This window comes from Nomia melanderi, chromosome 6 (assembly GCF_051020985.1).
Source record: "Nomia melanderi isolate GNS246 chromosome 6, iyNomMela1, whole genome shotgun sequence".
NCBI lineage: Eukaryota > Metazoa > Arthropoda > Insecta > Hymenoptera > Halictidae > Nomia > Nomia melanderi.
This window is the reverse complement of record NC_135004.1, coordinates 11677899-11691705: the sequence shown is the minus strand read 5'-3', so window position 1 is coordinate 11691705 and position 13807 is coordinate 11677899. Positions and strand designations below refer to the sequence as shown.

General features: G+C 31.1%; 3 protein-coding genes across 6 annotated transcripts; 1 reads left to right on the top strand and 2 right to left on the bottom strand.

Annotated features, from left to right (window-relative positions):
* Positions 1-232: 232 nt before the first annotated feature.
* LOC143174618 (putative SERF-like protein) lies at positions 233-2746 on the bottom strand. 3 transcript variants are annotated; one of them, XM_076368418.1, is made up of 4 exons: positions 2616-2746; positions 1802-1976; positions 922-1033; positions 233-666 (listed from the first exon to the last, which is right to left on the bottom strand). In XM_076368418.1, exons 2-4 carry the CDS (start codon positions 1806-1808, stop codon positions 594-596), a joined length of 192 nt encoding a protein of 63 aa, XP_076224533.1. In that variant the 5' UTR covers positions 1809-1976; positions 2616-2746; the 3' UTR covers positions 233-593. The 3 variants fall into 3 exon arrangements, with proteins under 3 accessions (XP_076224533.1, XP_076224535.1, XP_076224534.1); XM_076368420.1 differs by having other exon boundaries at positions 2546-2647; XM_076368419.1 differs by lacking the exon at positions 2616-2746 and adding an exon at positions 2402-2541.
* Positions 2747-3214: 468 nt separating this feature from the next.
* On the top strand, positions 3215-9173 carry LOC116428047 (protein dispatched). The gene is made up of 10 exons (XM_076368850.1): positions 3215-3900; positions 3978-4115; positions 4210-4830; positions 4908-5295; positions 5374-5575; positions 5640-6027; positions 6137-6715; positions 6796-7096; positions 7166-7466; positions 7554-9173. Exons 1-10 carry the CDS (start codon positions 3763-3765, stop codon positions 7786-7788), a joined length of 3291 nt encoding a protein of 1096 aa, XP_076224965.1. The 5' UTR covers positions 3215-3762; the 3' UTR covers positions 7789-9173.
* Positions 9174-9215: 42 nt separating this feature from the next.
* On the bottom strand, positions 9216-13105 carry LOC116428044 (uncharacterized). 2 transcript variants are annotated; one of them, XM_031979083.2, is made up of 6 exons: positions 12650-13105; positions 11999-12086; positions 11790-11913; positions 11257-11343; positions 10240-10425; positions 9216-9871 (listed from the first exon to the last, which is right to left on the bottom strand). In XM_031979083.2, exons 1-6 carry the CDS (start codon positions 12873-12875, stop codon positions 9680-9682), a joined length of 903 nt encoding a protein of 300 aa, XP_031834943.1. In that variant the 5' UTR covers positions 12876-13105; the 3' UTR covers positions 9216-9679. The 2 variants fall into 2 exon arrangements, with proteins under 2 accessions (XP_031834943.1, XP_031834944.1); XM_031979084.2 differs by having other exon boundaries at positions 9216-9868; positions 12650-13103.
* Positions 13106-13807: the final 702 nt, after the last annotated feature.

Here is a 13807-nt window from a genome sequence, read left to right as displayed (position 1 = left end):
TTATTTATGTAAAATTTAATTATATAATCTGCAGCGTCTGTAATGTATCACAAACGTTAAAACACAAAGAAGCAGGAAAATTCAATCTATTTTAAAATTGAACAATTTATTACGAGCCAAACAGGATGACAAAGGTACATACCTTTGTTATATATTATACTTGCTTAAAGTCACTCCTTACACGATATATTAAATAACTGAAAGTATGAATTTACAAATTGAAAATTAGTACTACAAACATTCTCATATTTAATTAAAATCCTTACATCTAGATGAATCACTCAAATGCACATTTTCTTTGACCATTGTGGCGTAGGTAACAATAATTTTATACACACTGACTATTATTGTTTCTGTGAGCAGCACGTAAATAACATGATTATCTTAACTAAGTCCTGCTGTATATCATACTGTAGTACACACTCTGAAGTTATTTTCTATGTTCGAAAACACTATTAATCTTTTATGCACTCTTGTTAAGCATAACTTTGGTGCTTTATGATCAAGAATTAATGATCAGAAATTTCAAAAACATAGTTGTTAATGTTTGATAATGAATTCAGCCAAAGAATTTATATGTCTTGATGACAGGACTATCTTGCAGCTTGCTTAGGTTTTTCTTCTTGCTGCTTCTTAAGTTGTTTTTCTCTCATTCGTTCTGCATCTCTAAAATTACATAGGTAATTTTACCAACAATAAAGTAATATTTGAGAACATTGTGTGCAATTAAATATTTTCTATTTTTGAGCAATAATTATAATAAAAAAAATATCTGAATTTAAATTATAAGTTTCTTCAAGATTAAGATACATACTATTACACATCAAACTAAACATACATTTCAATTAAGTAGGTCAAAATAAATTTTCAAAAAGTTTTAATATCACAGAGTTGTGCACATAATTTATACCAAGTTAGTACCTTGCTTTACGCTGTTCCAATGAGAGTCCTTTATTGCTTTCTTGTTCAGCAGCTGATTTTTTTACAGTTTTTTTCATATTTTTGGCACGTGCTAATTCGCGCTGGTTTCCACCTATTAAGAAAAATAGTACACTTTTCTAATAAAGCATATAGTAAACAAAACATAATAATTACTAATTATTTAAAATAATCAGATAAATAAGACAGTTAACTAATATATCAATAACTAAAAACTAAATCCAATTCTAACCAATTAAATTTCATTTCTAAATTCAAAACATTTAAGTAAAAAAATTAAAGTTAAAATTTATAAATGTATGTGTTTATAGAATATTTTCAAATATTATAATTCTGTAATAAATGATTATATATAGCATATTACAAATAAATTAATAGAAATAAAACTGTAGCAACGAAACGAACCATTTTCAGAATTATTTAGAAGCACCGCTTTTCTAACAAAACTGTCATTAAAATAAAATACAACGTTCAAAATTGAAGATTTATCTATGAAAAGTAAATCAAGAACATAAAGCACAAGAAAATTCAGTAAATAACAACTGCACATACAAAAATTGAAGGAAAAAACAAACCCCCTACGAATGAAATTGAAACGGAAAACAAAATTGAATTGTCTAAGTGACAAAGCATATCATTCCATTTCGTATATAAAAATCAATCAATATCTTGTTATAAATAGTACACGTAATCAATAAAAGTCTAATTGATCAGAAAAACTTATATTTAAATATAAAATCTTCGATCCTAAAGTACTCCAACAGACAAATGGCAGACACAAAATATGCGGTGTTCCAAATTTTCTTCAATACACAATATTTATTTCATACACGATAATATGCAAATATTTGTAAAAACTTACGGGTCATTCTTTCAGTTCTTGATCTCCGATAAGCAAGTACTTAAAAATTTTGTCCCGAGAGAGTACCGCGAAAAAGCACGGCCGAACACCTCAACTCTTCACAACTATAGACTAGTTTCTAAACCAAAATAAATCTTGCGTCGTCTCAGTTGGCGAATATCGATGAGTCCGCCATCTGTATATAAATTCAATTTTCACTAAATTTCCAGGAAAAGCATATATTATCTATTGCACAAATATGTACAATTTATATTTTAAACATTATATTTGAAATTGAAACATAATTGCGATTACGGAACACAAATAAGAAAGAAAAATATTTTTCATATAGAAATGTGTAAAAGATAATTAAAGTGGAATAACTAAAAATTATATCCATTTAATTAATACTTTTGAAAAGAAATAAACAAACTAATTATTTCTATAATATGTCATAATTATATTTTCCTTGTGTAACTTTATATTGCCGTTTCATTATATTTTCCTTTCTTCATAAATGCATTAACAATCTCTTTTGACAAAATATAAAACAAATTTGACATTGAAGACATGTTAATTTTCAGAAAATCTCCGTAAAATGTATTTGTTTCATTTACTTACTTTTAACTTGTTGTTTCCTGTTTTAATTTGATATATCTTTATAATTAATCATGAAATGAATGCTTAAAAATCTCGTTTTAGTATTTAGCTACTGTGTTGTCAATTTTGGTTCTTTAAAGTATTTTTAAAATGTTTAATACGTACCAAATTATAAAATAATAGCTAACGACAAATGACAACTCCAATTTTCCATGAAGTATAAATATTTACTTGCCTTAATAATATCACCGACGAGAAACAGGATAGACTAAACATTTTATGAGACTTCGTATCCAGTAGTCTGAAATACCGATTGTGTAAAAAGAGCAGACGTTTTGATATGCCCTCTACGATTAAAAGTGACGAATTTCAGAATTATTACAGAAATTCTGCGGTAATGAAAGTTGTTGGTAAGTTAGTTGTCAATCTACATTACTGACAATCGTCATTTGTGAAGTTCAGATAGAACACGCAATCTATATCGTAGCGTTGTAGTCAACCTTAACTCTGTATTTAAGTGATGGAAAATAAAATATAATTAAAATATTTAAGCGGTATTTTTGTATTTTTCAAAATGTTTTATACGCTTTTGAATGCTACATATAAGAAAGATCTCTTTTAAATAGTTTGTGTCTTTCGAATGACTGGCTCGAAAAAACAGCCTTTTTTAATTATTTGCAGAATGATAAAATTAAAATGTTCTTCGTAATTTTGTAATGTGGATATGAAAATACATTGTATGCAAAATTTATTTTAAATTTAATTTGTGGTTACTTTCATATTCTTTCTTCATAAGTTACTGCATCTTATAGCAGATTTCACACTAGTTCAATTTTATCTCTTCTATATGCCACCCTTGATTCTTAAATTCATTGTCCATGGATCGTCCCATTTGTTAAGATGTAAACACGTGCCACCCCTTTAACTGGGAAGTCCATGTTGCTTTTTAAATTCATATTATGTCTGGTCATTTTTTTAAACGAACTGAATGCATTTGTGTAACGCTTCGTGAATGTTGTACATACAATAAGTAAAATCTTTTGAATTCAATTAAAAATTTAAAAATAACGAAATGTTTATACGACAAAATTACGAATGCAGCGGTGTAAATTAATGTCGGAAGAAGAACGAAAATACACATATTCATTTAAATATGTTCGTATCACACATTATAATTATTGATATTTATTTAAATTATACGTGCAAGGAATTACTATCAAGTATTCTATTTTTGAAACAAATGTGTCAAACTTGAAAACTATATGAATGACAGTGATATGACAACTTGCGATTGGGAGCATCATTATAACGTTGTTTGAATATTATGCATGTTACATTAATGTAATCTACAAAAAAGTATGACCTAAAATTTTGTCATTAAAATGGAAGTGTGTTGGTTGTCTCGAGTTATAGCTCATCATCCTTATACCATTTTATTGGGAATACTTATATTCTCTTCAACATGCTTAATCGTTCCCTTAGCTGTGAAAAAATTCCCTGATTTTTCTGACCCTCAATTAGTAAGTATATAAAAACTAATGAAAATGTTAAATATAAACATTAATTATCACATAATTTATTATTTTTGTTTTTATAGGGCTTTGAAGCAAGAGGTACAACATTAGCCCAACGGCTTATTGCTTGGCAAAATTTAATGGAAGCAAGTAAATCAGGAGGACAGCTTACTGATAACCCTTTAGAATATTATAATTATCTACGCCTACAAAAGCAACAGGTAAACCTATTATAAATTATGCATGAAAATATTATAGTAAATTTTGGACGAATTAATTGTTATTGAGATTAAATTATACTTTAAAACTTTGTAGAATAGAAAAAGAAAGAAGGGAAAAAAGTGTCAAAAACATGTTATCAATGACAAGAAAGAAACAAATGAAACTGATGTCAAAGATAAATGGGAAGAACTAATAAAATTAAAAAATGATAATAGTTTAGATACAATAAAAGAATATAAAAATCCAGACCATGTTGACAGTGATAGCTTCTTCTGCAATTTACCTTCTTCCGTTTATGCTCGAGTGGTTATTGGTAAAAATTCGGAAGATTCAAATTTATGGTCAATGGAAGGTGTATTAGCACAATGTTATATCGATGGAGAACTTAGATCAAATGTTCACTTTTCTTCCTTGTGTCAAATGCAAATGGAACACAATGGTACAGCACAAAAATGTTGCAGAAGTTGGTCGCCAGCAAATTATGTTGCACTTTTATCCAATCGGAGTTCTTGCTTGGGTGTAACAGAAAGTGATCTCACTCGAGTGGAAACTCTCTTACGAAAATGTGTATATTTCTATCAAAATCTTCAGTTAACATCAAATTGTGCAGAAGATTTAAATTGTCAAAAACATGTTCCAAGCGAATGTTATCTACATAATGCAGCTTATCATTTACTGCATTATTTATTAGACACTGACTTCATACCAGATCATGTAAGAAGATTGACTCTTGTACGATAAAAATTGCTGTTTATAATTTTTTTAAATAATTTTTAATGTTTTTATTCCAGAAACATGACTCTAAAACTAAGTCAAATTTAACTCTGAAGTATGCAATGATATTTTTACCAATTGCTGCAAGTTCTGCCACTTTGGATTTCTATAGAGAATTAAACAATGGTGGTTTATCATATGGAAAGTTCTGTGTAAAAGGAATGCAATTAGGTTTAAAAACTACGTTGTTCGATCGGTTATTGGTATCAGATTCTGTTCTGTTACTTACTGGTTTTGCGTTCGTAACAATTTGTATATGGGCGTATACTGGCTCCCTGTTTTTAACTGCCACTACCATTATTGCTGTTATCTTTAGCCTAGGCATTTCATATGCACTATATACTTTGGTTTTACACATTAAGTTTTTTCCATTCATGAATTTATTGGCAATTGTTGTTGCTGTAGGTAAGAGTCTACAAAATAAAACATAATACTATTTCATAATAAAATAATTTATTTAAATTAATGTCATTCATTTATAAGGAATTGGTGCAGATGATGCGTTTATATATTGTAAAATTTGGGAAAAAGGAAAGCAACAAAAAATATCAAATAATGGTTTAGTAAAATTGGTGCAAGAAACAATGAAACATGCTGTTCCATCCATGTTTGTTACATCTCTAACTACTGCAGTAGCTTTTTTTGCATCAGTTGTTAGTAATGTTACAGCCATCAACTGTTTTAGGTAAATAACTAAAATTAGTAAAAAATTATACAAGTTATGTGTTACAACATTTTTTTATTTTCAGCTTATTTTCGGGAATGACTGTTATTGCAAATTTCTTCTTAATGATTACATGGTTGCCAGCATGTGTGGTAGTATCAGAACGATTCAGCTGGAATGTTTTGTCTCCTGCAAATTATATAATGCGAAAAATTATTCGACCATTACGACTGTTTGGAGAGAAAATAGCAATAAGTTTTAACATATTCCTGACACAAACAGTATTTGGTTTTCGCTGGTGTTGGTTACTAAGTTTGAGTACCATAGCAGTAGTATGTTGTATAATTGTTTTTAAATATCCGGGCCTACAATTACCAGATACTGCTGAGTTCCAATTATTTGATAGTTCACATTCATTCGAGAAATACGATTTGGTATATTCTCGCAAGTTTTGGTTTGAGAAACGTGAAATGGTACGTCTAATAAGTTACAAACACTTTTAAACACAAATTACAACAAACGCTTTTTATATGTTGTTTAGAAAAATTGTTGAGCAATTAATAAAATAATTTATATTTTTAGATTTACAATGGAGACGTATTACCGCTAAGATTCGTATGGGGTATCAAACCTATTGATAATGGCAATTATTTAGATCCTAACTTTATAGGTACACCAGAATGGGATGAATCTTTTGATATTTCTCATCCAGAGTCACAATTGTGGCTGCAACAATTTTGCCGAGATCTGCGGACTCAACCTTTCTATCGTGAAACTATGGGACCTTTACTTCCCAATTGTTTTATTGAATCATTATATGATTGGATGAAAAGACGTTGCCAGCACCCCATTAACCCGTATATAAATTACATGCCATGTTGTGAAAAGAATAAATTTCCATACAATTCTAGTGTATTACAACGATGTGCAGCTGAAGCTAATGCAGATTTCTATCGTACACCTTTATATTTGTGGGCTCGTCATGGGGTTTCTGCTGGTATAAAATTCTTAAATGATCCTACTCTCACTCAACTACAAGTTTCAAACGAAACGAATTCAGTAGTGATGCCGATGACTAAAATCAAAGTTTTAATTGTTGAATATGACAGTGTATATAATTACAGCCTTTCTTATTCAACTATGAATCAATTTTTTAATCAGGTACATGTTTTATAAAAATATCTTATTAAATAGTTTTAAAAAATGTATTAAACAATAACGTATTTACTATATTTATATAGGTTGAAGTTTGGATGCAAGATCAGTTAAAAGAAGCACCATTAGGTATGCGTGGTGGTTGGTTTGTTAGCAGATTAGAATTTTATGAATTACAGAGGACGTTATACGAAGGTACTCTTTGGGCGATAGGAGTTTCATTGATCCTAGCTCTTACAGTTCTGGTATTCGTAACATTTAACCCTCTTATAAGTTTATATGCAATTATAACAATTGGAGCAGCAATCATAGTAACAGTTGCCGGTCTAATTCTTCTTGGCTGGAAGCTGAATGTTTTAGAAAGCGTTGCGGTGTCTACAGCTATTGGTTTGTATTTATAAATTTGCTAATTTAATTACCGTGTAGAAGATACATTAACACATATGTACTTTTCAGGTTTAACTGTAGACTTTAGTTTACATTATGTGGTAAGCTATAGAGCATGCACGTCAAAAACGAAAGAAGACAGGGTGAAAACAGCACTTTCGCAAATGGGTGGTCCAACTTTAATGGCTGCTCTCACAAGCGGTGCAGCTGGTGCTCTTATGTTACCATCCTGTGTATTGGCATATATTCAGATTGGTATATTTCTGTTACTGGTAATGGGCATAAGTTGGATATACGCTACATTTTTCTTGTGCCCATTGTTAGCGATTATTGGACCGTCATCTCATTTCGCTCAGTTTCAGTATCCAAGGTAAAGCTCTTAATATGTTTATATCTTGTTTCCTGCACTTAAGGAAGAACAGAAATTATAATTTTACTGGTTTTAATATGATTACAGTTTAAACGTATTGTGGAAGTACCTTTGTAAAAGTAAGCCAAGAAATGTGCCTGAGAGAAATACAGATAATTGTAGGACTAGGAGGAAAGCTAAAGGACGGGGATTGTGGTCAGAATCAACATTAAGTACGTCTAGTACAGTATGTCAATTTCACTGTAATGAAATAGAAACTTTTACGAGACCGCCACTATCATCATCGCCACCCCCATCTCCGTCTTCGGCGTTACTTCATTAAAGTCCGAGTCAAGTGGTATTTTTAGTTTAAAAATGAAACTGTCGGTACAAAAGAATGTTAATCATACGATCTATCGTCCTTCAAATTTTGAATTGGTGAATTCGTTCACGTGTAATTTGTGTCCTATATAGGGTTATGGTCATGTGTAACTAATGTGTAACTGGCTGTGTTTGAAATAGTTGTGTGATAATTATTTATATATCTCTTTATTATTAACATTCATCGGGCTTCCTATATAAGTTACGCGTATTGTATATACACTCTAAATCAATTGTGATACGAGTGGAGAGCTTAAAGTGCCAAATGTTTAGTTTTTACTGTTTTTGATAACATTAGCTGCGTCTTCTGTTTATAGATGTAGCTTCAATGTGACAATTAATATTTATAGGATGCATTAATGTTAGATCTGCATTTACATATCTATCAAATGTATTTTGACTTGCTGTTTACATACAATTTTTTTGGACATGCATTTTTTTTATATTTCAATTCTTTTTAATTATAGTGTAAGCTATTATAGTTACTTGTACATGTAACTTAGTATATTTTATAGATTTTTTATTATGTTTTTTGTACCCTAATATTTTGATTTCATATGAAAAGGCATACGAATGTATTAATACAGTTTGCAAATATTTTAATGAAAGACTGTATATACAGACTACTTAGCTTGCAAATTGAATATTATTATTGTTATAAATGTAAATGAATGAATGATTATTGTAAATTATACATATTGTAACTAACACGAGTTTGAATCAACCATTTCATTGGATAATACTTCCAACTCATAGACCATGAAATGTATGTGTATACATCTGTAATTATATTTACGAAAAAATGATCGAATATGACATCGTACACGACTTTCTTTCAAAACATTAAAAGAAGACTGACAGCGTTTTATCATTTTCATTAGTAGTTGTTATGAGTTATGCGAAAAACTTAAAAAGAAAACATATGTTCCTCTTGAATTAATTACCATTCCATTGATTTGAATAAGTAGTCGTATAAATTATTTTCTTATAATATAACAGTATTCTAATATGTACAGTATTTATAAGCTTTCCATACACATTCTCTTATTCTTTTAATCATTTTGAAAGCATTTAATCGTTTAAAAAGCATACTATATATTACTTATTAATTAACAATTCATACAGTACAACTTCGTGCTTTCGAATAGTTACAAATTGGTGCTGTTATGGAGAGTGTATTAAATTAGCTATTAAGTGTGTCTGTTTACCGATTACTCAAACACATTATAAGTAATGTATGTCAGAAGAATATTTAATCTGAATTGTCTAGAATGCCTTGACTCTCTTCAATATACTTACATATGTATCTGTGTATGTAATAATATATTATAGTGAGCTTGTTATGTATGTTATACGTACTTCTATACGTGACTGTTCACTATACCAACAATATGTCTCACTTTTTTTTTTTTTTATAATACAGTTGTACTTGCCTACCTACACATGGGAATTCTCAATCATTATTTCGACTAACACTCGAAACGATCTTTAGACCTCCCCGAAGTGTTACCTCAGAAAATTCAAATTATATTTATATTACGAAGTTGCCTTTATTAAACAAAATTTTCGTACAATCAAAAATATATTACCTACTTATGTGCCTATGTATATGAGGACATGTTGAAACGTACACGTAAATATATATATACATATATTCAAAGAGAGAATCTCAATTCAATTGTCGCGTAAAATATTTTATACGAATCTTTTTATTTTATTACTATATATAAGTTAAAACGTAAACGAACATTGTTATTTGCGTCACAATATAAAACGATCCATCTTCGGAACGAAAAATCGAGAATATGATGATTGTAATCAACATATTAAATGTGATTATTAACATTAACTGTTTACATTACATTTTCAGTACCCATTCGACGACGTTTCAGCGTTAACGGGCTCACGGGATTAGTTAATGGTCGTTTTGTAACTTCTGGTAAACCCATTCTGTATTTACGAATCGGTTGCGCCTTGTGAACGATCTGTTTCCTTAATAACGCGATCTGTTTCTCCTCCTCCATCTTCTTAGCGGCCATCTGCTGCTTTTATTTATATCATTGTGGTAAAAGGTTTCTGACTTAATTATTATTATTATTATTATTATTATTATTATTATTATTATTATTATTATTATTATTATTATTATTATTAATATACCAATATATTAATATTATATAATAATAATAACTTATATATTAACACGTTGAATGCCATAGAGGTCACCGGTGACCCCGACCAAATCAAATTACTGCAATTCACTCAATTAAAGGATGATGTTATATTTTTCCCATTTTGTGTATTTTACTCTATGAAATTATGCGATGTTCAACGTGTTAATTAGTACTTAATGATATTGTATCAAATTATACACGTGAAATGCGTTTCGAGACAGCAGTTTCATCTACGTTACCATTCGTTTGCGTTCTTCTCGTTGCATTTCGCGTTCTTTCAATGTCGCATCAAACCGTTTCCTCTGTTCCGCTCGAATCATCGTTTGGAGGGGCGGATCTTTTGGTTTTATCGGATCTTTCCTCCTCAGACACGGCACGAAGGGTTGTTTCTTCCAAGGCTGAATCATTTTACGAGAAGTTTGCGTCTATCGAAGAATCCGGAAAAAAAAGAATCAACTTTCAGTGAGAATCGTTGTATTCGATATTTGATAAATGAACAAAAGAACAATACTGTATCGTTCAAACGGACGTAGAAAAAACGATTAACCATTTTCTAAAACTATTTCTTTCCTAGTACAACTGTAATTTGATATTATTTAATCGTGATACGATAATCAGAAATCATAGATTTAATTATCTTCACGTCTCTCTTAACAATTTTCGTAGAATTTTCTTTTTTCGGTATTCTGAAACTCGTCTGTTATCAAATAGGACAATAAGAAATGCAATAATTGTAATTGTTCGATAACAATCGAGTTTTCTGGTATTTAAGGGCCGAATTCGTTTGGGAGACTTTCCGCTTTTTCTCTTCTTCCGTCGTCTACAAATGATTAACCCATTTGCACCATGTGCATCATTACCACGAAAATTCACTACTCAACATTTTCCAATATTCATTAAAACAAGTTCATCGAAGAAAACTCGCAAACCTTGTATAATTTGTATATCACAAAAAAAAGAAGAGACACATTTTACGAGTGCAATAGTTGTGTGACTATATGCATTGGCCATTTCAAGTACTTTCATACCGTGCAAAACAATTACTGTATTATTAACTTTATTGTGCTAAACAAATTATAAATTCTTTGTTTACGCCACTCTGTGCTTAATTTTCTATACATCGTAAACCATTTTTATTTTGATGCAATACAGACATTTTTGGTAATAAGGACCAATTTTACACTTTTGCATATGATGCAGATGAGTTAACGAATCAACGAGTTGTTTCCACGCTAGCATAAATCGTTTGCGAATACCTTCTTGAGACGTTCTGTCTTATTCTCTTGCTCACGTTTCTCTCGCGGATGTTTTCCTTCGTTACGTACTTCCGGTTTTGTCGTCACCTAAAACGTTTGCCACGATCTTCAACACGTTAACTATAAAAATGTTCGGTAGCATGAATAATTGGATAATAGTGTAATCTAAGAATCTTAATACCAAACAATTAACACATTCGCGAAAATCTTTCGCTTTTCTAATACTCGTTGTTTTTAATTGGTCAGTTGAACAACTGATGATTACTGATCCGGAACAAGAACCAGGTACCTATATAAAGACAGTCTTCCTAGACTTTGTGTCTTTAACCCCCGATGACGCCAGCTGCAACGATGGCGAAACGTTGGGAACAAATTCCAATGGCTCTCACCCGAAAGCTACTTATGAATGTTACAACATTGTTTCATATTCAGTAGAGATATAAAAATAATTGGCGTTACAGGCAGATCACAAAATCGACTGGAGTGCTAAGGGTTAAACGCGAATCAACCTTACGAGCTAAATGATTGCGTACCACTTTGATCACGGTGTCATTGAGCTCGGACACTTCCTCGGTCTCTTCCCTTCCAGTCTTAGCGATATTCTCTTTTCTAGGTGAAACATTATATATCCCGGATAACGAGAAATTTTTCAGGGATCTAAAATCACGCAAGGTAATTACGAAAGATATTCTTCAAGTGGAATTCTATTCGAAATATTCCAAACGTCGCTGTCAAAGCTCACTCGATCATCGTGTTGTCGTCGTATGGGTTCACAGAATCTTCGTATTTGGAATTCGGCTTCGGAGTGCTCACGATCACCCTGGTTTTATCTGAATCCACACGGAAACATTATGCAAAATGTATCATTCCCAACGTTTCAACCCTTTACACTCGACGATACTCCTCGCTACAAATATCCATTAGTTTCTGATGAAAAATCGACCATTTGATTTGATATAGTGAAATTTTAACCAGTTAACTGTGTTCGACGAGTATACACGCCATCGTGAAGCTTGATTCATGTCATTGGTATCATTACCAATTCCTTCAGCGATGAATTCTTTATTTTTTCACATAAACATGTAATTCTTCTTTGTTTCGCTTTGATCTTTCATTAAAATATACTCTACGTGCATCCGTCCTGCGTTCGACGAGTACACGCTCCATTTTTCGATTTTACTGCGCGCAGAACGAGAGGTTTTCCCAACTAAATTCCACAGTTAACTGGTTAAGCTCATATATAATATTAAGCTTTGCGTGCACGCGTATGTGAAATATTGGAATAAAATAGCTTTGTTCCTCGATTTTATGTAAAACGCTGAATATTTCTAATGGAGAATTTCCGAGTGCAAAGGGTTGAAAGATCGATGAATTTTCTTCGAATTCCGCTTACTGAAAAACGAGTCACCCCTCGACGGCAGATCAGAAAAGTCAACGAACTGCGGGGAATCGATCCGATCCCAGGTCTCTTCCTCCGCGATCCTGGGATCGAGAAACTTCTCGTTTTTCAAATTCTTCTTCTGCCACAGTTTCCGCGAGGGCGGTTTCAGGTAATTCTTCGAGTACGTCAACGGCGTGTCGGACGTTTCGCGATTTTTGTTCGTTATCGGTGATAACATTGTTCTTCGCGCTTCTAAATCTTAACCCCTTGCCCAACAATTTGATTTCACAGCTGCACTTGTCAGAGTTATTTATCGCCAATGATGTTTCATTCGAACTGAACCAAAAGAACATTTCGAAAGTCGGCATTGTAAACACCGACACGGATTCACCTATTTGTACCTGTTCCGATGCTAGTGCGGAAATAAACAAAACTTAGCGTATCGATAACGACTCGCTGAAATGACGGTTGCTTGTGGACTGTCAGAATGAACCAGTGGAAATATGCTATTACATTGTAATTGATTTAATTGGAAATTATTTGAAATTCCTAGTCTACAGAGAGATAAGAAATATTTGGAATAAATAAAATATTCCTTTGAATTCAATGATATTTAGTTATACGGTCTACGATATAGGAAATTCGAACTACTTTGTACTTTTTAAATTTATTGTCAGCGATACTTTAATGCTTCGCGGTCTATTATTTAATACAGTTTTGCAAACTAAGGAATTATACTATTTATTATGAAAATAATTTACGTAAAATAAAAAATCTATTATTGTATTAAATTTGTCTAAAATTTAAAGACATGCCGTAAACTTCATTTGCATATTAAATGAACTGCATTAACTATTTTGTACTTTTTAATACTAGAACTACCGTACCCGTTAAAATGGCGGACTTTAGTTTCCTTATTTCACAATTATTGATGTTTTAAAAGTATTCGATATCTGAAATAATTTCGAAAATAAACAGATTCACTAAATGCTATAACAAGTGTCTGAAGAAATCGAAAAAATGTATTATTAGAATCTTTACAAGGATTACATATCAACAATAATAAAATGCTCGGTAGTCCTAGTGTTAAACTTATCGTTAGTGACACTTTAAAATTGTAGCTTATAGAAACGTGAACAGGTAAAATTCTACATTAACTATTTTGTATTA